This window comes from Rhinopithecus roxellana, chromosome 14, assembly GCF_007565055.1.
Source record: "Rhinopithecus roxellana isolate Shanxi Qingling chromosome 14, ASM756505v1, whole genome shotgun sequence".
NCBI lineage: Eukaryota > Metazoa > Chordata > Mammalia > Primates > Cercopithecidae > Rhinopithecus > Rhinopithecus roxellana.
The window spans coordinates 78,346,880-78,372,943 of NC_044562.1; the positions used below are offsets into that span (position 1 = coordinate 78,346,880).

A 26,064-nucleotide genomic window follows, 5' to 3' on the forward strand; every position below is an offset into this window, starting at 1 on the left:
ACAGTAACTTATTTTATTTTGCAAAGTGATTATTTCTCAATTATGTAACAGTATGCAGGAAAAAAGATAAAAGTAAACAAGCAAAATTTATAAACACTGATCATCTTTGGATGGGAGGGCTAAATGTAAACGTTTTCTTTTCAGGTTTTTTTGGCTTTTTTTTTTTGAGACAGGGTCTCCTTCTGTCACCCAGGCTGGAGTGCAGTGGCACAATGTTAAGTTTACTGCAAGCTCCGCCTCCCAGGTTCAATTGATTCTCCTGCCTCAGCCTCCTGAGTAGCTAGGATTACAGGCATGCACCACCATGCCTGGCTAATTTTATATTTTTAGTAGAAATGGGGTTTCTCCATGTTAGGTTGCTCTCGAACTCTCAACCTCAGGTGATCTGCCCGCCTCAGCCTCCCAAAGTGCTGGGATTACAGGCATGAGCTACCTCGCCCAGCCAAAACATCTTTTAATTGTTACAATTCCTACTCTATAGTAGTAATTAAAATGTCATTGTCCACTTATTCTCATGCTATCTTCCTTTATATATAATATCTTAAATTACAAGAATAAAATTATGTAAAGGGTTTGCTTAATAATCCCATGAGCCTATAAGGTAATATGTAGAAATTCTAATCCTGAAGCCACATCTAGCTCTTCATTATATTTCAAATATAAATACTAAAGCAAATATGTCATTTGTGCCTACAGTTCCAAATAAAACGCAACATGACTTTAAAAGCCTTAATGAATATTTAAATGGCATAAAATAGTTATTTATTCAAGAACATCTATATCTAAGTACTCTTCCTGTATCATCCTATTTCCATCTATCTTATCCCTTCATCTATTTTCACCTTAATCTATTCTATTCTATATTAATTCTTGTATTTTGACCATTTTAATATATGTTTAAAAATACTTTAAGAACAAACGTAAAAGCAAATTTTAATAATAATCATATTCATTTTTAAAGGGGTTGATGGGAATTTTTATCTTTCTCTCCAAATAAATCACACAAACTCAATTAACATTGCTTTTGCTTATGATGCCTAGCCATCAGCTAAATTTTTATTCCATGTAGGCCATGAGTCCTAATAAAATAATGTTTTCCATTAATAAAAAACAAACCAGATTAAAACAGGATATACAACCCAAAAAAGAGATTAGCGAAAGAGTCACAGTAGTTTTATAGCCTCATTAGTAATTAAATTCAAAAATATATTTTGGGCCGGGCGCGGTGGCTCAAGCCTGTAATCCCAGCACTTTGGGAGGCCGAGACGGGCGGATCACGAGGTCAGGAGATCGAGACCATCCTGGCTAACACGGTGAAACCCCGTCTCTACTAATGATACAAAAAATTAGCCGGGCATGGTGGCGGGCACCTGTAGTTAGGAGGCTGAGGTCGGAGAATGGCCTGAACCTGGGAGGCGGAGCTTGTAGTAAGAGATCGGGCCACTGCACTCCAGCCTGGGCGACAGCGCAAGACACCGTCTCAAACAAAAAAAGTCAACTCTCCAAAATACCTTACAGGCTGAGCACAGTGGCTCACACCTCTAATCCCAGCACTTTGGGAGGCCAAGGTGGGTGAATCACCTGAGGTCAGGAGTTCAAGACCAGCCTGGCTAACATGGCAAAACCCCATCTCTACTAAAAATACAAAAATTATCTGGGTGTGGTGGCATGCACCTGTAGTCCCAGCTACTAGGGATGCTGAGACAGGAGAATCGCTCGAACGCGGGAAGCAGAGGTTCAGTGAGCGAAGATCACGCCACTTCACTCCAGCCTGGGTGACAGAGTAAGACTCTGTCTCGAAATAAAATTAAAATAAAATAAAATAAAACAAAATACCTTACAATGTAAATATAAGCTTTTATTCTCTTGATGTACAATAGTAACTCTTATACTTAAAAAAGCTTTGATTTTCATTAAAACTCTGTAATAGCCATTACTAGCTAAAATGACATGACTTTACCAGTTGTCGTTTTTCCCAAGAGATAGTGCCACTAAAATAGATAGAAAATTTATAAGACATTATTGGTACATTATTTAGCTATTATCACTACCCACTATTGGATTATCAACTGAATCCAGGGAAAAGAATGGCTAATGTCATATCCTGGTTGTGGAAGTTTTAAAACATGTTTACAAATTCTTTGACATTCTTCCCATCAAGAGGTGGGATCTATATCACCTCCCACTGAATCTGGACATATTTTAGCAACTCTTTTATACCTAAAAAGGATGAAGTGACACCATGTAACTTCCAAGACTAGCTCTGAAAAGGCTCTACAGCTTCTACTCTTGGGCTGTTGGCCCGGGAGAAGTCAGTCACTGTGTAAGATGTCCAACTTGAGACCACCATGCTGAAGAAACCACATGTTATCATACTGATCAACAACCAGCTGAACATCAACTATCAGCCCTGTGAGTGAGCCATCTTAGATCTACATCTCATTGTGAAGCCCTCAGATGACTATGGCTGCAGCCAACAACTAACTGCAACCACATATGATAACCTAAGTGAGAACTGCCCAGATGCCATTCTCACGTTCCTATGTCATAAAATAGTGAGCAAAATAAAATGGTAATTTTAAGACATAAAGCTTTGGGCAAATTTGCTGCATAGCAATAGTAATGACAATCATGGTTTATCCACTTTATAGAAAAAACACTTACACCAGCAGATGGAAGAACTAGTGCCCAGTTTCAACTCCACCACTAACTAGATGGCATTTACTAGCCTGAGTGAATCAGTTAATTCTATGGAATTCAGTTTTCTCATCCGTAAATAAGACAAGATGAATTATATGGTCCCTTTTAGCTCAAGCATTCATAATTTTTATAACCCTTGAATTGCTTGACACTAATTTTCATTTTGGTTTTGTTTATCACATGACTTACCTATCTTTTTTTTTTTTTTTTGAGACGGAGTCTCGCTCTGTCGTCCAGGCTGAAGAGCAGTGGTGCGATCTCAGCTCTGAAACCTCTGCCTCCCAGGTTTCAAGGGGTTATCCTGTCTCAGCGTCCTGAGTAGCTGGGATGACATACATGTGCCAGCAAGCCCAGCTAATTTTTGTATTTTCAGTAGAGATGGGATTACCGCACCCAGCCGACTTTTCTAACTCAAGACTTGACAATAAGTTTAAAACCATAAAGCAAAACCTTTATATATATACACATATATGTATATATGTGTGTGTGTGTGTATTTGCCAGACTTGGTGGTGCACGCCTGTAGTCCCAGCTACTCAGGAGGCTGAGGTAAAAGGATTGCTTGAGCCCAGGAGGTGGAGGCTGCAGTGAGCCACGATGGTACACCACTGCAGTGAGCCATGATGGTACCACTGCACCCTAGCCTGAGAGACAGAGCAAGACCCTATCTCAAAAAAAAAAAAAAAAAAAAAATACAGTAGATACTTTGACTAAACAACTCTACTTCAAATTCTTAAGTTTTCAAATGCCTAAATGACCCCATTTTTATCCCTTTGGAAAATGTGATCAATATATAAACTATAAAAAGTTTAGCTTTCTGGGGCAGTGCACGGTGGCTCACGCCTGTAATCCCAGCACTTTGGGAGGTCGAGGTGAGCAGATCACCTGAGGTCAGGAGTTCAAGACCAACCTGACCAACATGGAGAAACCCCATCTCCACCAAAAATACAAAACTAGCCAGGCGTGGCTGTGCACGCCTGTAATCCCAGCTACTCGGGAGGCTGAGGCAGGAGAATCACTTGAACCCAGGAGGCAGAGGTTGTGGTGAGCCAAGATCGCGCCACTGCACTCCAGCCTAGGCAACTAGAGCAAAACTCCGTCTCAAAAAAAAAAAAAAAAAAAAAAAAAATTCCTTTTCTATTTATTTATTTATTTAGAGACAGGGTCTCACCATCTTGCCCAGGCTGGTCAAGCAATCCTCCCACCTCAGCATCCCAAAGTGCTGGGATTACAGGCATGAGCCACCATGCCTGGCCAAATATTTTTAGACTACAAAAAAATATAATCAACCTAAATGTCCATCAATGGTAAACTGGATAAAGAAAATGTGGTACATATATACCATGGAATACTACATAGCCATAAAAAAGAACAAGATCATGGCCTCTGCAGGAACATGGATGGAGCAGGAGGCCATCATCCTTAGTAAACTAACACAGGAACAGAAAACCAAATACTGCATATTCTCACTTTAAGTGGGAGATAAACTATGAGAAAATATGGACAAAGAGGGCAACAACAGACACTGAGGCCTACTTGAAGATGAAGGTGGGAGGAAAGAGAGGATCAGAAAAAAATAACTGTTGGGTACGAGGCTTAGTACCTGAGTGATGAAATATAAATAATCTGTACAACAAACCCCTGTGACACAAGTTTACCTATATAACAAAGCTGCACATGTACCTCTGAACCTAAAAGTTGAAAAAGGAAAAAAAAAAAATTTTTAAATCAACGGCCAGGTACGGTTGCTCATGCCTATAATCCCAGCACTTTGGTAGGCCAATGCAGGTGGATCACCTGAGGTCAGAAGTTCGAGACCAGCCTGACCAACATGGCAAAACTCCGTCTCTACTGAAAATACAAAAATTAGCCAGGCATGGTGGCAGGTGCCTGTAATCCCAGCTACTCAGGAGGCTGAGGCAGGAGAATTGCTTAATACAGGAGGTGGAGGTCGCACTGAGCCAAGATCGCACCATTGTACTCCAGCCTGGGCGACAAGAGTGAAACTCCATCTCAAAAAAATAAATAAATAAATAAATAAATGAAAAGTTTAATAAATGTATGATTTAAAGGTCAAAGAGGCTGGACACGGTGGCTCCCGCCTATAATCCCAGCACTTTGGGAGGCCCAGGCAGGCAGATCACTTGAGGTCAGGCATTCAAGACCAGCCCAGCCAACATGGTGAAACCCCATCTCTACTAAAAATACAAAAACAATTAGCCAGGAATGGTAGAGGGCACCTGTATTTCCAGCTACTCAGGAGGCTGAGGCAGGAGAATCACTTGAACCCAGGAAGCAGAGGTTGCAGTGAGCCAAGATCATGCCACTGCACTCCAGCCTGGGCAATGTAGCAAGACTCTATCTCAAAAAAATAAACAAATAAATAAAGGTCAAAGAGTCTAAACTACTTAAATGTATCAAATATACATCACATGCTTTAAAAGTAAATCTTCTCAGCTATAACAAAAACAATGCACTATGAGAGACTAGGGGTTGAAATAAAGTATTTTAAAGTTGTTAATACCAAAAAGTATTTACCATGATATTCACACAGAGACATGATCATAATTAAGGAACAAATGGTTACATAAAGCATACTATACACAGAAGTTGCTGAAACAGAATCTAAGAGGAATGAACATGGATGAAGCAGGAGGTCATCATCCTTAGCCAACTAATGTAGGAACAGAAAACCAAGTACCATATATTCTCACTTTAAGTGGGAGATAAATGATGAGAAAATATGGACACAAAGGGAGAAACAACAGATCCCACTGGGGCCTGCTTGAGGATGGAGGTGGGAAACAGAACTGAGGACCTAAAAGGGACAGATTAGAAGCAACAGTAATGAACAAAAAAGTGGCAATATTTCAAATTATCTGATATCATCCTAGAAATTACTTCTAGAAGAGATTCAAAAGCCCCTCAATACACACATGTGCACACACAAACACACACACACACACACACAAGGATGTCCTTCTAGCACCCAACCATAAAATACAATGTTGTTGCAATGCAGTTGTATACAATGGAAGTCTCCACGGGAAATTCAAATGCTAATCTGGAAAGTTTAGGCCAAGATAAAAATGAATGTTACTTCTTTCCTAGACAGAGGAGAAAGCATCTATGTTGAAGATCAACTTTTTACATATCCAGCAATAAAATTCAATTCATGAAAATAAAGTAAAATTGTTGGCAAGCCTGTTGGATATGTAATGCTAGACATGCTACAATAATATGACGGTTCTAACCTACCACATAAATATAAACTTAAGACCACAGATTTTTGTTGTTCTAAATCAAGTCAAGATGCTTATTTTAACAAAGTGCTCTGAACAATGACCAAACCATTTCATTACGCAACAGCTGTCTAAAGTTCCTACTGGCTACAGATATAAGACTCCTGCCCAGGTGGCTTTAGCTAAAGAAGTGCCCATTCATTCATCCATTCATATTCAACTCCTAATCCAAGAACTCGCCTTTTAATAAAAGGCCATTTCACCTCCCCACAAAATGCCCTTAAAGCAGAAAAACAGTTTCAAACTACATGTCTATTATCAATTACTTCCTTCTTTGGCATATGAAGAATTAGCATTCTTACTCCCACCATTCCCCTCCCCTATCTTCAAAATGGTATTATTACAGTTTAGTTAAAATAATAATGTTTACATGTTTTTTGAAAGTCTATTTTAAACATCAGAAAGTTTTTCCCATTTGTCAATATAACAATATGATTCTCAGAAGTTATTTTGTTACAAAACAAAAGCAAAATTTATAAGCTAACCACTTACATAAGTTTTTTTAATGACTCTATTTTATTTCTTTAACACACATACAGTGTTTACAATATGCTGGGCACCAGGGCTCTAAGTGCTTACATATATTAACTCATTCAATCCTCATAATATTCTCATGAAATAAGTACTATTATTATCTCCATTTCACAGATAAGGAAATTTAGACATGAAGAAGTTAAGACACTTGCCCAAGGTCACACTACTAATAGGTAAAGGTAAAGGAGCCACAATTCAAACCCAGGCAGTCTAATTCCAGAGTCAAACTCCTACACAGCATAATAAACTGCCTCTCCAATCTGATGAAAATTCTTGAAAATTTCCCAAAATGAGACTCCACAAAATGTAACATTTTGTGAAAGCCTCTTTAGAGGGGAAAAACTGTAAAATTTAAATGTTATGGTATTAAATCAATTACAAGACTTCCATAACAGAAACCATCCCTTTAAAAGGAGTATATTTGGCTTAGTTCACATTATATTATCAACTCAAAATGAATTTCCAAAAGAAAAAAGGTATGTATGTTCAAATGTAATTTTATTTTTTAGATTTTAATAATTAAATGTATTAGAAATATAAAATTTAAATTGTATAAGCAACAAGATTATAAGCAAATATATGTAACAGCAATTCTTCTCTTATAAATTATGTAATAAAATATAGAAATATAATAATGATTTATTATTCATATTATTAATAAAAACTGTAAAAATTGAAATTTCAAATCGATGGTCTTTTTCCCCGCACATAGTTAAAAAAAAATCCTTGACAAGCAAAATGTAACTTTATTATGAGATTAGAAAAACAGTTTCATTTCATAGTCTTTTAATAAATTATCTTAAACTTAGCAAAATTTTCAAAAATAATTTCATTGTACATATGAAAACTATATGGGTAAATTTGGGGATAGCTTCTGAGGAGAAATCTCTACCTCTTTTTACCCACTTTTAAACTGTGAAAAAGAAAAATGAATTATAAACAAGAAGTAAAAATCTAGTTACAGACCTTGTTCTGTTACTAAGTAATTGTGTGATCTAGGCTTCCCAGAAGCCATTCTCGGCTTCAGTGTCCTTGTCTATAGAATTAAAAACTTAAACTACATAATGCTTACAAATCTATATAGTTTTAGAACTATAAAAAAGTAAATTTATAAAAAAGTATTTAAAAAGTATAAAATTATACTTTTTAAAAAGTTTTGAACTTTAAATCTCACCTCATCTGAAGAATCTACTTGTCCCAAAGTTCCTGTTGCACCTACAAAACCTTTGGAGGAGAAGAAAAATAGTTGTCCTTCATAGTTGCTACATATTGCTTTATTTTCGAATTATTCTGAGAAATACAAATATCAAAAAGCCAAGTTTTGTTATGTTAGGACACTTCATTCTAACAGTTATCTTAGCAAAGTCCAACATTCATCTTTTTTTTTTTTTTTTTTTTTTTTTTTTTTTTTGAGACGGGAGTCTCGCTCTGTCTCCCAGGCTGGAGTGCAGTGGCGCAATCTCACCTCACTGCAACCTCCACTTCTCAGATTCAAGCGATTCTCCTGCCTCAGCTTCCCAAGTAGCTGGGTTTACAGGCGCCTGCCACCATGCCCAGCTAATTTTTGTATTTTAGTAAAGACGGGGTTTCACCATGTTCGCCAGGCTATTTTCAAAACTCCCGACCTCAGGTGATCCACCCACCTCGGCCTCCCAAACTGCTGGGATTATAGGCATGAGCCTCCGTACCCAGCCTCCAACATTTATCTTAAATAAATTTGGACCAAATAGGTTGATACTTCAATAGGAATGATCCACTGAAAACTAAGATTCAACACAGTGATTACAAATGGTGTTTCAGAAGGATCTCTTTTTAGTTTTAAACCATAGTTTACTAAAATATTGAGGGAGTAAAGTTCTGGGCTACTCTTGAATAGCAACTGTACATTTTTCATGAGTTAGAACCAGAACCTTAATAAGCTAATCAAATTCCATTTAAGAAAAATGCATTCTCTTCTTTGGTCAATCTATTCTTTTTTGCCTCTGAATTTTTACTACTTGTATTACTTTTCTTAAAAAGAATACTACTGTTTTAGCTCAAAATAATTTTTTTCAATAATGAGTAAAGTTTAAGAGGTTTTTTTGCTTTTAACACAGAAAAGTTACTGCTTTTCAAATTAAATATTTAGACAAACCTTGAACTGCCAGAGAACTAGTACCAGCAGATGGCTCCTGCACACCATATACAAGTTTATCCTCAGGATATGTAAGTCCAGAGCTCTTTAAAGCTATAAGGTACTTTTCATGACTTTTCTTTACACAAGCATTTTCTCCAAGACCTAATGAAAACAAACTTCAAATCAGAAAAAAATATTCCATTCAAAATCTCAGTATGGTCTTTTCATTAACTAATATCTATAAATAGGTGAATATTCTAATGGAGTGGGAGTCCTAGAATGAATAATATAAGATAGCTTCAGATAACATTTTTGTGCTTATGTTTAGCACTAACAATCCTAGAATCCACAGTCAAATAACAAAATCTACAAAGTAGGTGAGCATCTAAAATATCCAAGGGAATGTGGGGCACAAAAATTAATAAGACATGATCCTAGCTTTCAAGGAACCTGAAAATTACAGTAAAGAAAGTCAGAAAGTTAATATGGTAGATAATAATTACGTAGCAGAATTCACATTTGGTTTGACAGTCTGTGCTCTTGTAATACCAAGCATGCAGTTATCCAAAGCAGAGTGCTTGGGAAGGGCATATGAAATGTTATGTATAACAATATACCATTCAACAATTCCAAGTTTTGGAACTTAAAACTGTGTATTAGAAAATCCTAGGCCATACAACCCAAAAACTTAAAATATCAAAAGTGAAAACATAGACATGATGGTTGTTACTGTTAAAGAAAGGGGATCACTTAGTAGCCTTGTGTTTAAAGAAAGAAAGGTAGGGCTGGGCATGGTGGCTCACACCTGTGATCCCAGCACTTTGGGAGGCCGAGGCAGGCAGATCACCTGAGGTCAGGACTCAAGACCAGCCTGGCCAACGTGGTAAAACCCTGTCTCTAAAAAAATACAAAAATTAGCTCAGTGTGATGGCGGGTACCTGTAATCCCAGCTACTCGGGAGGCTGAGGCAAGAGAATCGCTTGAACCCGGGAGGCAGAGGTTGCAGTGGGCCGAGATCATGCCACTGCATTCCAGCCTGGGCGACAGAGCAAGACTCCGCCTCAAAAAAAAAAAAAAAAAGAGAGAGGTAGAGCATAATTATCTTACGTCACACCAAAAGTTAGGAGACCTGGGTTCTAGTACCAACTCCAGTATAAATTAATAGTGAGGTTTAAACAGGCCATTTCATTTTTCTAGGGCTCAATTTCCTCATCCATAAAACAAGAAGTTCTCTAAATAACTTCCAGCTTCAGCATTCTATGAAAATTCTACAATTTACCTTTAAGTTCTAAAAGACTCAATTTCTTATCATTATAGTAACATATGTAAACTATAAATTTCTTCTAACATTTTACTCACCAGAAGTCAGATCTTTGTAGTTTTGTTGGTTTGTCAAAACCTGAGTAAGAACAGACCGCATTGCTCCTCCCATTTTAGTTAAGTCTTCTAAAAAGGAAATCTGAGGTTCCAAAAGTTGAAGGACCTTGTTAAGGTCCTTTTCTGATGGTCCATCAGCTGCTAAAAGAAAAAAAGAAAAAAAAATCAAATAAGGGTAATTTTCTTTAAAATATCTTACTAAAAATAACAGTATTCTTTTTAAATTACAATGGCTTAAATTATAGTATTTTATAATCAAAAAGTCAATACAAGAACTCTGTTTAGAAAACTGGTATCTGCCCAGCACCTAGCCAAGCAAGGGTAGACTTGTTCAGGAATTCAGTCCTTTGGAAAAAAGTAGATGGAAAAACACAGATGACCTCCTAAGGTATGAAGCACTTAATCTGTATAAGAAGAATCTGAACACAAAAAATTAGCCAAGTGTGGTGGTGCGCGCCTGTAGTCCCAGCTACTCAGGAGTCTGAGGCGGAAGAATGGCTTAAGTCTGGAGGTGAAGGTTGCAGTGAACCGAGATCATGCCACTGTACTCCAGCTTGGGCGACAGAGTGATACCCTGTCTCAAAAACAAAAAAAAAAAGTAGCAGCATTTGATCTGTGGGCCCTATACTTCCACATATATAAATGTCATCATAAGATCATTTCAAAAAAAGATAATACTTAAGAAAAAGTTTAGATCACATCCTAAAACAAAACAAGATATAATTCAAATACATTGAGAGTAGTATAAGACTATTAGAACAAAATTATGTCAAATTTAAACCTGTATAACAAATAACCTATCCCCTATAATATTCCAAAAATAGATACATGTTAGCTGAAGAACAAAGCAACTAAAATGAAAGATAACTTTTCATAAACGTGAATAACTATTAAAAACAAAAAACAGGCAAATAGAGATGGAAAGAAAGAAAAGAAGCTTGGACAACAACTGAAAAAGAATATTAAAGATGAAAAATATAGAGAGGTTTTACAGAAGCCGAGGTCTAAAAGGAAGGAAATGAATAAAGAGATTTATAGCTTAACCATAATTGTTTTTAAAACAAAAACAAACAAATGAATAAAACCACACCTATAAAAGAGGTAATGGAGAACCTGTGTGCCCAGGAAAGGGGATGTTCATTTCATTCAACATTTATTCAGAATCTCAAAACCTACTTTCTCAGTGTAATGCTAATGTCATATATTATCCAACTTTATATTCTCCACAGTGACTTATATAGTAAGATAGCAGATGTTTAATTACTGTTCGCTCTAGGTTTTCAAGGGCTCTGAAACAAATTCTAATACAGATATAAGGATTACAGGATGAATGAGAAACAGAATTGAAAGAAATTGGGAAACCACAAGATCTCTGAGCTTTCATTACCTTGGATTGGTTATTGCAAGTCTTTTCTTTAATTTCTTTAATTTTAAACAGTAATTTCTACACAAAAAAAGCTGAATTTTGGCTGGGCACGGTGGCTCATGCCTGTAATCCGAGCACTTTGGGAGGCCAAGGCGGTGGATCACCTTGTGAGACCAGCTTGGCCAACATGGTAAAACTCCATCTCTACTAAAAATACAAAAAATTAGCCAGGCGTGCTGGCAAGGCGCCTGTAATCCCAGCTATTTGGGAGGCTGAGGCAGGAGAATCACTTGAACCCGGGAGGCGGAGGTTGCGGTGAGCTGACATCGCACGACTGCACTCCAGCCTGGGCAATAAGAGCGAAACTCCGTCTCAAAAAAAAAAAAAAAGGCAGAATTTTTTTTGCACAGACAGAAATTAATGCTGAGCAGTAGTAGTAATATAAGGAAGAAACTTCCATGAACCTACATTCATGCAGGTCATCTTTAGATAAAAAATGCTTCCATTTTTCCCTTCATATTTTCAGATAACAGATAATTAAAAAGCTATGTACCTATGTTGTCTATGTTTTATAACTGTTTTGTCAACAACAAAATTATAACACACTTTCAAGCCGGGCGCGGTGGCTCACGCCTATAATCCCAGCACTTTGGGAAGCCGAGGCGGGTGGATCACAAGGTCAGGAGATCGAGACCACGGTGAAACCCCGTCTCTACTAAAAAAAAAAACCAAAAATTAGCCGGGTGTGGTAGCAGGCGCCTGTAGTCCCAGCTACTCAGGAGGCTGAGGCAGGAGAATGGCATAAACCCGGGAGGCAGAGCTTGCAGTGAGCCAAGATCGCACCACTGCACTCCAGCCTGGGCAACAGAGCGAGACTCCATCTCAAAAAATATATATATATATATTTTTTTATATATATTATATATTTATATTTATAACATATATTATATTATAAATATATATATTTATATATATATAAAACACACTTTCATGTGAAGTACTCTTGGATTAAACTAATGATAAGCTTTAAGGTTCTCATAATAAATAATTTCTATTTCTAAAATAGGACACCTGTAATACAAAACGTAGATTTCCAAAAAAGTCTGCTAACTACTATATGAGAAATAATGCAGAAGGCTATTTCAATAACCCAGCTAGTAACTGGTTCCTTCATTCCGAAGAGACAGTAATTTGGAACCAAATCAAAATAATATTTTTCTTCTCTATATATTCTTTTTTCTTTTCTTCTTTTTTGGGGGGTGGGGCACAGGGTCTCACTCTGTCACCCAGACTGGAGTGCAGTGATGTAATCATAGCTCACTGCAGTCTTGAACTCCTGAGCTCAAGGGATCCTCCTGCCTCAGCCTCCCAAGTAGCTAGGACTACAGGCACATGCCACCACCACACCTAGCTAACTTTTAAAAATGTTTGCAAAGACAGGGTCTCTATGTTGCCTAGCTGGTCTTGAATTCCTGGCTTCAAGCAATCCTCCTGCCTCAGCTCCCCAAAGTGCTGGGATTACAGGTATGAATCACCATGCCCAGCTTATTTTTCTGTATTTTAAGATATATTCTTTGTTAAGTAGAAGTACTTAACAAAGGATTGTATGTTTTTGTTTAAATGTACAAATAAGGAAGTATAACGGTTTGCTCACAATAAAGATAACAAGACAGTTTTAGAAATGAGGACATTATATAACATACCCCTACACTTTAAGGATGGAGATAGAAGACGAAAATGTGTGCCACAGTTTCAAAATGAATATACAGTTATTTATAGTACTAAATAATTTTAAAACTCTAAAAATAATGCAAAATGTAATCTCTTACAGAAAAGAAATGCAGGTTATCATTAGAAAGGTAAAAAAATCATAAAAAGTTAATAAATTTGATTCATACTACTAATGAATATCTATAATTCACAATGTCAGACTAAGAACTTTTAATAGATACCTAAATCCAAATATTTACCTAACTGAAGTATGTTAATCAAGACTGTGATTAAATCTTAAAAAGTAAGAAGAACATCTGTATTTTCTCTCTTAAATATTAACATGATGATTACACACCCATATATTCTACCAGTAATCTGGAAGTCAGCAATCTGACCCTATCATAAGTTATTATATAATATACATGGAGAAAAAATATATACAGACCTCTTTAAAAAAGGTGATAAAACATTTTATCTTCTAAAATCTAAGTTAAATTCAAACATTTTCAGGAATTCTCAATTCTGCTTTATCATAGTACTGCAAATAAAGTCACATTAACCCCACAAAATGGTTACTTCCTCATCTGCAAAAGCTCAAATAAGTTTGATCAAAAACATTTATGACCCCAGAAGCAGAAAGCACGAAACTATGTCAACTACAACGTATCTATAAGGTTATATAATTTATCTTTAGTGTGTTTCTATTCAGTCCATATAGTCATCTCTTTTTAAATGTTAAGCAAAAAAATGATATCTGAAAAAATTCACCTCATAATTAATGCTAAAACTTTGTAAATTTACAATTTAAAAAGAGTACTAATAAGAACTAGATTAAAACATACCTGGTTCATTATAGCCTTCTCTTAAGTACTGAATAAGACAAAATATAAATCTTGGAAGAACAAATTCAGACATCATCAGTAAGTCTTTAGGGACACAGGGAATATTTGAACTTGATTTAATTTGATGCCTTTTGCAAAACCTGTAATACGAAAAAGAAAAAAATTAACAGTAATGTCTAATCAGTTAAAAATATATTATTTCTATTTACAATATTCATAAATAGAATACAGGCCAATAAATCCTTCTTTATGATTTTTACGGTACCAAGTTAAAAGAATGTAATTTTAATCAGTGTCTATATATAAAAATGGCACTCAGGTATATTTTTCCCAAGAAAAGACCATACTATAAATAGTTAAATTCCAACTAGAATACAAAAAGAAACTCTCATTACAGGGCACATTTTTTAACTGAAATGTATTCCTTTCAGGTACCACTTATGACTTCCACTCTTTTAAACCATTAAGTACAAGCTGATCACTTCCAAAGCATTTACATTTTTCCTATTTCTAACTTATTGCATTAATGAACAGGTAAGTGATACAAAAACTTGAAGTTTATTTTAAAAGTTTATATGTTTAAGTGTATACATTCCTTTTAATCTTGTTTATATTCATCCTATTTTTTTCTTTTTTTTTTTGAGGAGTCTTGGTCTGTCACCCAGGCTGGAGTGCAATGGCACAATCTAGGCTCACTGCAACCTCTGCTTCCCAGGTTCAAGCGATTCTCCCACCTCAGCCTCCCAAGTAGCTGGGAACTACAGGTGTGCACCACCTCACCAGCTAAGTTTTTTTTATTTTTAGTAGAGACGGGGTTTCACCATGTTGGTTGGCCAGGCTGGTCTTGAACTCCTGACCTCAGGTGATCTGCCCACCTCAGCCCCACAAAGCGCTGGGATTATAGGCCACTGCGCCTGGCGTATATTCATTTTCAAGTATGATTGGTATGCTCGAGCAAAAATGAAGTAAACTATTCTTTTTTTTTTTTTTTCCTTAAAGACAGGGTCTCACTTTGCCACCCACATGCATCCTGGAAGTCCTGAGCTCAAGCAATCCTCCCACCTCAACCTCAGGCATGCACCACTATGCTTGGCTAATTTTTTTTATTTTTACTTTTTGCAGAGACAGGGTCTTGCTACATTGCCAAGGCTGAAGTACAACTCTTGGCCTCTAGCAATCCTCCAGCCTCGACTTCCCAAAGTACTGGGATTGTGAGCCACTGTGCCCCACCCTGAAGAAAACTATTCTATAGTCAACATCCAAATAATCACAAACAAGTTATTCTGTGACCAAACACATAGTTACCACATTAAACATGTAAAATGCCTAGAAATAAGTAGAAGGGAAGAGAAGCTATTTAAGCTGTAAAATATAGAAGATCTGAATAAACAGAGAAAAACCATATTTCTAAACAGAAAAATTGATTTTTTTTTTTTAAAGACAGTTTTGGCCAGGCACGGTGGCTCACGCCTGTAATCTCAGCACTTTGGGAGGCAGAAGCTGGTGCATCACCTGAGGTCAGGAGTTTGCGAACAGCCTGGTCAACAGGGTGAAACCCTGTCTCTACTAAAAATACAAAAATTAGCCAGGCATAGTGGCATGTACCTGTAGTCCCAGCTACTCAGGAGGCTGAGGCAGGAGAATCGCTTGAATCCAGGAGGCGGAGGTTGCAGTGAGCCAAGACCATGTGACTGCACTCCAGCCTGGGTAACTGAGTGACGCTCTGTCTCAAAATAATAATAATAATAATAAAAGACAGTTTCCCCCAGACTTAATGCCATTAGATTTACATCCCAATGGAATTAATCACAAACTAATTCTAAAGTTCAAATGGAAGAGCATATTTGTGAAAAATACTATTAAAGCCTGAAAAAAAAAAAAGGTTAATGATAATGAACTAGACCTTAGAGTACAGTACAAAATTATTTTAATTAAAATTCTGTGGTAATGTGCCAATATCAATGGACCACAATGGGCCAGACATGGTGGCTCATGCCTGTAATCCCAGCATGTTGGGAGGCCGAGGCAGAAGGATCACATGAGGCCAGGAGTTCAAAACCAGCCTAGGTGACGTACCAAGACCCAGTCTACCAAAAAAAATTAAATAATTTAAAATGAACAACAACGAAGTCCAGAAAAAGAATATACAAATTTGTGATGTGACATCTCAAATCAATATGGTGGGAAGAAGACTTAATAAACTACGTTAGGACAAAATTTACTATTATTTAAATGCAGGAAGCAAATTTGATTCCTATCTTATACTATATACAAAATATATTCCATATACATTAAAAATCAAATGTAAGCAATGGAGCCTGGAAGATAATTAACTATTTTCCTACATTATCTCCGAATATACAAAGCCTAAGTTAAGACTTAAAACCAAAAGCCACAAAAGTAAGAAAAGAAACTGACTATGCAAATCAAAAGTTTCTACACAGGAGACAGTAACAAACTGGAAAAAATATTTACAATATATAAATGAGATAAAAGATTAATATCCATGATTACAAACTCTCAAAAATGGATAAGAAAAATAAAACAATTCAATAGAAAAATCAAGCAAGGTCATGAACAATTCACAAAACAAGTACCAAAGAGCCAATAAACAAATGGAAAGATGTTCCAGTTTTCTCTAATAAAGCAATGAATTTTATTAAAACAAAAAATGAATAACTGGAGAAACCATTTTGTGGTATCTAGTGAAATAACTGACCCATGCAATGGAGCCATTAGAGGAAAGCTTGAGGGGAAATTTTCATTACTGTTACTTATAGTTCATTACAGTTCTTTGGTTCATTACAGTTAATTTTATTAGGTGTGGTAACAATATTGTGGTTAAATAAGAAAAAGATCTGACTATCACATCCTTATCAATCTGCTGGGCGAGGTGGCTCACGCCTGTAATCCCAACACTTTAGGAGGCTGAGGCGAGCGGATTGCTTGAGGTCAGGAGTTCAAGACCACCCTGGCCAACATGGTGAAGCCCTGTCTCTACTAAAAAATACAAAAAATTAGCTGGGCATGGTGGCACACGCCTGTAGTCCTAGCTACTCAGGAGGCTGAGGCAGGAGAATCACTTGAACCTGGGAGGCAGAGGCTGCAGTGAGCCGAGATCGTGTCACTGCACTCAAGCCGGGGTGACAGAGCAAGACTCCATCTCAAAAAAAAAAAAAAATTATCAATCTTAGTATCACCAGAGGTTTAAAAACAAAACAAAACAAAACAAAACAAAAAAGCAGAGAGACTGAGATGTGAGTAAAGCACACAACACCATTTATGAAATGTTCTTATCAAACAAATTGAACTTGAATGACACCATGTCTCCAGACTAATGTTCATTTACAAGAAGTATGGGAGATAAAGGAACATGTTAAATGACACCACAAAAAAGCAAATAGACAAATGGAGAATGTGAGACATTATACAGTACAACTGACCCAGTTTCTGTAACCTGTCAGTGACAGAGGGGAATAAAGGGGTACGAGGGCTACTCTAGGTTAAAAGAGGCTTGAGACACCCAATAAGCACATGCAATATGTAAACCAATTCTAACAAACCAACTCTGAAAGGAATTTTTGGAAGGCATTTTTTAATCTTTCACAAAGGAAATTCCTTTCTGAGGGAATCTTATTACAAACTGGGTACTAGTTCATTACAGCTGATTTTATTAGTGTGATAATGCCATTGTGATTATACAAGAAAATGTTCACGCTTATTTGATGATACAGGAACCATTTTATGTGGGTGTGACAATAACAGCAGTGTGATTGTCACTAAAAAGTGAATTCCTGGCTGGGTGCAGTGGCTCATGCCTGTAATCCCAGTATTTCGGGAGGCCAAGGCAGGCAGATCACTTGATGTCAGGAGTTCAAGACCAGCCTGGCCAATACAGCAAAGCCCTGTTTCTACTAAAAACACAAAACTTAGACAGGCGTGGTGGTGTGCACAAGAATCACTTGAACCCAGGAGGTGGAGACTGCAGTGAGCTGAGATCATGCACCCACTTCACTCCAGCCTGGATAACAGAATAAGACTGTGTCTTAAATAAAAATAAAAAATAAAGTAAATTCCCTGTCTTTTAGATAGAGATAGGGATTTACAGATGAAATGTTCTAATATATGGGACCTTCAAAATAATCTGGTGAGATAAAGGGAAGTAGATGGGAGTATACCAACAGCAGCTCTGAATTGCTACTTGTTGAAACTGAGAGATACATGAGGTTTCATTATGTTATGTTCATGAAACAGAATATGGATCGATATCGAAGTCAATAAAGTACTCTCTTCTGATGTTTAAGGAATTCATTTAAAAGATTGTAATTTAAATTTGTCTTTCAGTCAAAAATGACAACAAGGGATTTTTCCCCTAATAAAAAGATCCTACTAGTTAGGTTCATTGTGCTGACTGCTTTTATATACGTTTTAAATGTTCTATACTAAAAAACTAAAAATCTTAAAAAGAAAAAAAAATTCCCTACCCTTTAAAGATGAATACTGAAGCATGTCTGTGTAAAATAACATGATTTGGGGGAGTTGTTTTAAAATACTTCCGCGAAAGGGAAAAAAGAGCAGTTGAAGCAAATGTGGCTAAAATCTTTAAAAATGTTGAGTCTGCATGATTAGCACAGGAAGGTTCAACGCCCTGTTTTTGCATATGTTTGGAAATTTTCATAATGTAAAAAGTTTTTCATCTTGCAGATCAGGAAAGATTCACTTTACTAATTCATTGAAAGCATGTTCAGAAATTTTTGTTGTACACATGAAGTGTAAACAGGTCGAGTTTTTGTTGGCACTTGACCATATCTATTAAAATTTTAAATGTTCATAACACAAGCTTAGCATTTCTATTTCTATGAATTTATTACACAGAAATACTCTGAAATATATTTACAATGATGTTCATTATACCTCCATTTAGAATACAAAAAAGTTAAAAATGCATGCATTTAATCATAGAAGAAAAGTAAAACAAACTATGGCAGATCGATAACATACTTTGATTTTTACAAAAATGAAGTGGAATAATAAGTGCTAAAGTATAATTATATCTAAGATAAATTAAGTGAGAAATGAATTGTATAGAAGTATATACATTTAATCTCTTCTATAAATACGATTTTGGAGAAGGGGAAAGAAACCTTAATATATATAAGAAGAAAAATATTTTCAGAAATATAAAGCAAACTTTGTAGAAATTAACTGAGAGTATGACATGTTATACTTTCACTTACAATGTTAATTCTACCTATAATGTTTGAATTTTATATAACAAACATACGTACAACCTTATAATCAAAAGGAAAAATTTAAGCCAAAAACGAAAAATAAGTTATGCCATACATTTGGTTTTAGTTCCACAATTTAAAACATCATTGGTATTCTTTTTTGCTTCAAGGACCCTTTTGAGAATCTAATGAAAATTATAACTCTTAAGAAAATATATACATAAATGCAAAATAAAAGTTAGCATGTTCACACTCTGCTGAAGTCTATCTACCCTTAAGGTAGGGCTTTTAATTGTTAGGTCAGCAGATGACAGAGCAGAGAGATGGATTTTCCTTGGTCCTCAAGGCAGACACACAGGCAGAGCCTGAGCAGCCTCCTCAGTTGCCTCTGTGTCCCATCCAAATACTATTTTCCATATCTGCCATATTATGATAAAGGGTAGGAAGCATCACACCTTAAGGTTCAAACCTTGATTTAAAAGAAAAAACGAATTTAAGAACTTCTTCCAGTCCAGGCACATTTGCTCACACCTATAATCCCAGCACTCTGGGAGGCCGAGATGGGCAACTCACTTGAGATCAGGAGTTCAAGACCAGCCTGGCCAACATGGTGAAACCCCGTCTGCACTAAAATTACAAAAATTAGCCAGACATGGTGGCATACACCTGTAATCCCAGCTATTCAGGAAGCTGAGGTGGAGAATCGCTTGAACTCAGGAGGCGGAGGCTGCAGTGAGCTGAGATCTCACCACTGCACTCCAGCCTGGATGACAGAGCAAGACTTCATCTCAAAAAAAAAAACAACAACAAAAAACTTCTTCCAGCTGGGACACACAATATCTAAATAAAATCAAGTACACTTTTTTAAAGCTATATTTCCATAAAAGCTCTTTTTTTTTTTTTTTTTTTTTTTTTTTGAGACACAGTCTCAACTCTGTTGCCCAGGCTGGAGAAATCAAGTACCCTTTTTAAAAGCTATATTCACATAAAAGCTTTTTTTTTTCTTTTTTCTTTTCTTTGAGACACAGTCTCACTCTGTTGCCCAGGCCAGTGTGCAGTGGCACAATACCGGCTCACTGCAACCCCCGCCTCCTGGGTTCAAGCAATTCTCCCGCATCAGCCTCCTGAGTAGCTGGGACTACAGGCGCCCACCACCACACCCATCTAATTTTTTGTATTTTTAGTAGAAATGGGGTTTCACCATGTGGGCCAGGCTAGTCTCGAACTCCTGACCTCACGTGATGCACCGGCCTCGGCCTCCGAAAGTGTTGGGATTACAGGCGTGAGCCACCGTGCCCGGCCTTTGTAAAAGCTTTTAAAGATAAAGGAGAACCTGGCCTGTGTGACAGATTAAAGAGCTAGCTGTGATCTAAGACAACTTAATTAAGAAGCCCATAAGCATAAATGTGAAGGACACAAAAGGATGAAACGAAAGCCAGGAGAGAAGAATAGGAAAACATAATTGGGCACAAAACTGAAGGATGCACTAAAAGAATTGACAGCTGGAAAACAGAAAGAGAAAGGATTATAAAGCACAGAAAGCTCTCCTTGGATACTTTGTGCAGGAAAGAATCCAATTCCAAAGAGCAACTGAGTGGAGTAAAGAAAAATTTGAACACAGTACCAAGTAGCTAAGCCAAAGGAACAATGGTCTAAGTAATTTCGAGACTGAGGTTACAGAAGTGTATCAGAAGACTGGAGATTAAAAACTTAATGGTAAAAAAAGTAAAAAAAAAAAAAAAAAAATCATACTCTGGCAACTAGTTTGAGTACGGCAGAACTGTCCCATGTGGATGTAACATACTGTAAGGCTGACGAACAATACTGGTTTTTGTAATTCAGGCTGAGCATAGTGTGGGGGACTGACCATTTAACATAGCAGATGCTCAATAAAGACTTGAAAATACTCAGTTTGAGGCAGGAAGATTGCCTGAGCCCAGGAATTCGTGACCAGCTTGGGCAATATAGCATGACCCTGTCTCTTTAAAAAATATTTTTTAAAATTACTATTAACATTTCATCAAGTCCTAGAAAAAGACTTGCTGGAACAAAGAATTAATTAAACAGAACAAAAAAATTTTTTTTTTTTTTTTTTTTTTTTTTTTTTTTGAGACAAAATCTTGCTCTGTTGCCCAGGCTGGAGTGCCATGGCATGATCTCGGCTCACCACAACCTCAGCCTCCCGGGTTCAAGCGATTCTCCTGCCACAGTGTCCAGAGTAGCTAGAATTACAGGCATGTGCCATGATGCCCAGCTAATGTTTTTTTGTTGTTTTCTTGTTTTTTTGGGGTTTTTTTGAGACAGAGTCTCGCACTGTCGCCCAGGCTGGAGTGCAGTGGCACAATCTTGTTTCACTGCAAGCTCCGCCTCCTGGGTTCATGCCATTCTCCTGCCTCAGCCTCTCAAGTAGCTGGAACTACAGGCACCCCCCACCACACTCAGCTAATTTTTTTGTATTTTTTTTTTAGTAGAGAAGGGGTTTCACTGTGTTAGCCAGGATGGTCTCAATGTCCTGACCTCATGATCCACCTTCCTCGGCCTCCCAAAGTGCTGGGACTACAGGCATGAGCCACCGTGCCGGCCTTTTTTTGTATTTTTAGTACAGATAGGGTTTCGCCATGTTGGCCAGGCTGATCTCGAACTCCTGACCTCAAGTGATCTGCCTGCCTTGGCCTCCCAAAGTGCTGGGATTACAGGCGTCAGCCACTGCGCCTAGCCAACAAAATTATTTTAAGGGTATCCAATTAAATAATAATCTGGGACCCATTTAATAATCCCAGTTGTTTCAAATTTTTTTTGAAGAGCTACTACATGCCTGGAACCTAGGCCCTGGGAATATGGAGGCCTTGTCCTCATGGAGCTAACTTTCTGAGGGAGGAGGAAAGAGAGAAACAAGAAAATAAATAATGGAAATATCTGATAGTAATAAATTCTACAAAATTATTTCTAGCCTGGGCAACACTGCAAAACCCCATCCCTACAAAAAATACAAACATTAGCCAGATGTGGTGGTGTGCACCTGTAATCCCAGCTACTCAGGAGGCTGACATAGGAGGATCACTTGAACCTGGGTGCAGGAGGTTGCAGTAGCCAAGATCGTCCCATTGCACTCCATTTTGGGTGACAGGGTAAGATCCTATCTCAAAAAAAAAGAAAAGAAAAAGAAAGTATTTGACAGCACCATATATAAAAAGTATCCATGAGACTCCTTTAGATTGGGTTTGTCAGGGAAGGTCTTTCTGAAGAGGTGATATTTAGGCTACAGGCCAAAACGACATGAAGGAGGTAGGCTAGACATGCAAAGCTCTGGGAGAGTTAAGGAAGAAAGTTTGCTATTTTTACTTTGTGTGTTTAGATTGTACCAATTCAACCATCAAGAAATTTACTTCATTTAGAACACCTAAATTGATCCTAAAATTCATGTCACTTCATCAGCAATGACTAAGCCTACAGGTAGAACCAATAAGTCAAGTAAGCTAACCAAAAGACACCAGTAAAATCAGTCAAAGACCTGACAAATCAAACTGCATATAAACATGTATTAACAATCTCTCCCCAAATGAACAAGACCCCCAAATGAACAAGAGAAGGGCTTTCTTTTTTTTTTTTTTTTTTTTTTTTTTTTTTTTTTTTTTTTTTTTTTTTTTTGAGACGGAGTCTCGCTCTGTCGCCCGGGCTGGAGTACAGTGGCCGGATCTCAGCTCACTGCAAGCTCCGCCTCCCGGGTTCACGCCATTCTCCTGCCTCAGCCTCCCGAGTAGCTGGGACTACAGGCGCCCGCCACCTCGCCCGGCTAGCTTTTTTTGTATTTTTCAGTAGAGACGGGGTTTCACCGTGTTAGCCAGGATGGTCTCGATCTCCTGACCTTGTGATCCGCCCGTCTCGGCCTCCCAAAGTGCTGGGATTACAGGCTTGAGCCACCGTGCCCGGCCCGAGAAGGGCTTTCTAGACAACTGGTATAGCTCCAAATTAAAAATGAGGCAGGAAGTAATACATTCACATTAGCAGTTCAGAGATCACAGATAAATTTCTTCAAGGAACACAACAGATCTGCAAGATTAAGAAGGTTAAATAGTCCTTAGTGGGGAAGGATGTTACAGCAATAATAGAATGATCAAATAGAACTACAAAAATAGTAGACAAAATGACTTCTCTATATTTTGTTTGACATCATCTTTTTAAAATTTTTCACTGAAGCACAACTGATAAAAAATTGCCTAAAAGGTAAGTAAGCAACTCAACAAAATATCACTAAATGAACATACTCATGTAAACGCCAACGCCAATTCAAGATCAAGAAACACAACATTACCCCCAAGAAACTCCCCTTATGATTCTTTTGAAATCAAATTTTTTTTTTTTTTTTTTTTTTTTTTTTTTTTTTTTTTTGAGGCAGAGTCTCACTCTGTCGCCGGGGCTGGAGTGCAGTGGCCGGATCTCAGCTCACTGCAAGCTCCGCCTCCCGGGTTTACGCCATTCTCCTGCCTCAGCCTCCCGAGTAGCTGGGACTACAGGCGCCCGCCACTTCGCCCGGCTAGTTTTTTTGTATTTTTAGTAGAGACGGGGTTTCACCGTGTTCGCCAGGATGGTCTCGATCTCCTGACCTCGTGATCCGCCCGTCTCGGCCTCCCAAAGTGCTGGGATTACAGGCTTGAGCCACCGCGCCCGGCCTTGAAATCAAATTTAAATGACTAAAAGCAAACTTCCTGGACTGTGGGAGAAGTAGAGGAGAGAGGAAACAAAAGGGGAGGGGGGGTTCTGGTGCTCTCTTTGCAAGTTACTGATATTTGGTGGGGAGAAAGAGGGCAAGGAGAGGTCAACTCAAATAATGAAACCAAATTTTTCAAGAATTTGAAAAGTATGTGAGATAATAAGCTCCCCTACAGATGTTCTTTGGCAAGAACATGCCATTCTCAACTTACTACACACATTACACATTATTTTGCAACAAATTATACACATACACATTATTCTGCATATAATTTTGGATAATTCATGGAGATTCCTGCAAAGTCATACCACCCCCCCGATGTTAAACGCCCTGATGATATAATCTGTGCCCTTCATCTGGCAGGTGGGGAAATCTCAGAAACATTAAATGACACACCTAACTAAACTTTAACAAAATTATCAAAAGGTATTTAGGATACAGGCCAAAATGACATAAAAGGCATACCATAAACATATATGATATCTACCTAAATGAATCTATATATTTAATATGATCCAGTGAAAATAACAGTAAGGAATAAACAAGCGGATTCTAAAGTTTATATGGAAAAATAAACAAGAATCGCTAAGAAAATTTAAAAAAAAACGAGTAATAAAAGTCAAGTAGCTTTGTCAGAGATGAAAATTTATTTTAAAGTTGAAATCATCAGAAGTATTGATTCCAGCCTTTAGGAAGCTAATATTCTATAGGACAGAAATAGACAATGATGATGAATACAATTAAGTAAACTACAAAACAAAGAAAGGGAGATCAGAAATTCAGTTCCAAATTCACCTATACATATTCCTGGGCCATTTTCCTAAATATACATTTCTACATCTCTAATAGGAAGGACTAAAGTACAGCTCCATCCCATGTCTAAAACTGTTAGATAAATGGTAAGAACTAAAAGAAAAAACTTTAAATTCCATCTACACGGGTTTAAATAGTATTTAGTGGACCCTAAAGTACCAGAAAAGCAAAAAAAATTTTTATGAAAACTAAAAATTTTAAATTAAATTACAGCATGCACATAAGATCACAAAACTTGAAAGTAAAAATAGAGATGTTGTAAACCTATTAAACTATTAAGACAGTAAATATACATTGAAACCTTGAAGCAGAAACAAAACAGTATGGTAATGGTACATGAAAAATAATATGGGTCCAGAAATAGAACCAAATACATGTGGAATTTATAATAAAGGCAAAATTCAAATCTATGCAGAAAACAGGGCTTAATCAGAGAAATGATACTGAGATATTTGGGTAAACCAGTCAAGTTGCGGTAGGCGGGAGGATCTTCCTCACATCTTATACCTCAATAATAAATTCCTAACATATCAAAAAGGTAAATGTAAAATGTGAAATCATTAGAGTGCTAGACGCAACTTGGTGTGGGAAGAGTTACTTAGTAATTGTGTATGAGACAGCTTAAGTATGATAAAATCTAAAAGTCACTAGATTTTGCTTATTAATTACATAAACATAAAAGATTAATAAACATAAAATTAATAAACATAAAAATTGACAAGAAAAAAAATTTTTTTTTTTTTTTTGAGGCGGAGTCTCGCTCTGTCGCCCGGACTGGAGTGCAGTGGCTGGATCTCAGCTCACTGCAAGCTCCGCCTCCCGGGTTTATGCCATTCTCCTGCCTCAGCCTCCCGAGTAGCTGGGACTACAGGCGCCCGCCACCTCGCCCGGCTAGTTTTTGTATTTTTAGTAGAGACGGGGTTTCACCGTGTTAGCCAGGATGGTCTCGATCTCCTGACCTCGTGATCCGCCCCTCGGCCTCCGGAAGTGCTGGGATTACAGGCTTGAGCCACAGCGCCCGGCCAAGAAAAAATTTCTGTATAAAAATAAATGCCCATGGGCTTCTGTTTTTCTTTCTTTTTTTTTTTTTTTTTTTTTTTTGAGACGGAGTCTTGCTCTGTCATCCAGGCTGAAGTGCAGTGTGGCACGATCTCAGCTTACTGCAACCTCCGCCTCTCGGGTTCCAACAATTCTCCTGCCTCAGGCTCCCGAGTAGCTGGGATTACAGGTGCCTGCCACTACGCCCAGCTAATTTTTGTATTTTTAGTAGAGACAGGGTTTCACCATGTCAGTCAGCTGGTCTGGAACTCCTGACCTCGTGATCTGCCTGCCTTGGCCTCCCAAAGTTCTGGGCTTACGG

General features: G+C 37.4%; 1 protein-coding gene across 7 annotated transcripts in view; it reads right to left on the minus strand.

Moving 5' to 3' along the window:
• Window positions 1-26,064, minus strand: part of UBR3 (ubiquitin protein ligase E3 component n-recognin 3) — a 282,358-nt gene that overhangs the window by 219,185 nt on the left and 37,109 nt on the right. For 5 of the 7 annotated variants that reach the window (XM_030916525.1, XM_030916529.1, XM_030916528.1 and 2 more), the window contains exons 2-5: window positions 13,950-14,089; window positions 10,011-10,169; window positions 8,670-8,813; window positions 7,710-7,759 (exon numbers count right to left, since the gene is read on the minus strand). In XM_030916525.1, coding sequence (XP_030772385.1) covers window positions 7,710-7,759; window positions 8,670-8,813; window positions 10,011-10,169; window positions 13,950-14,089 — 493 coding nt within the window. The remainder of the gene's footprint in view (window positions 1-7,709; window positions 7,760-8,669; window positions 8,814-10,010; window positions 10,170-13,949; window positions 14,090-26,064) is intronic. The other 2 variants (XM_030916531.1, XM_030916526.1) reach the window with 1 other exon arrangement.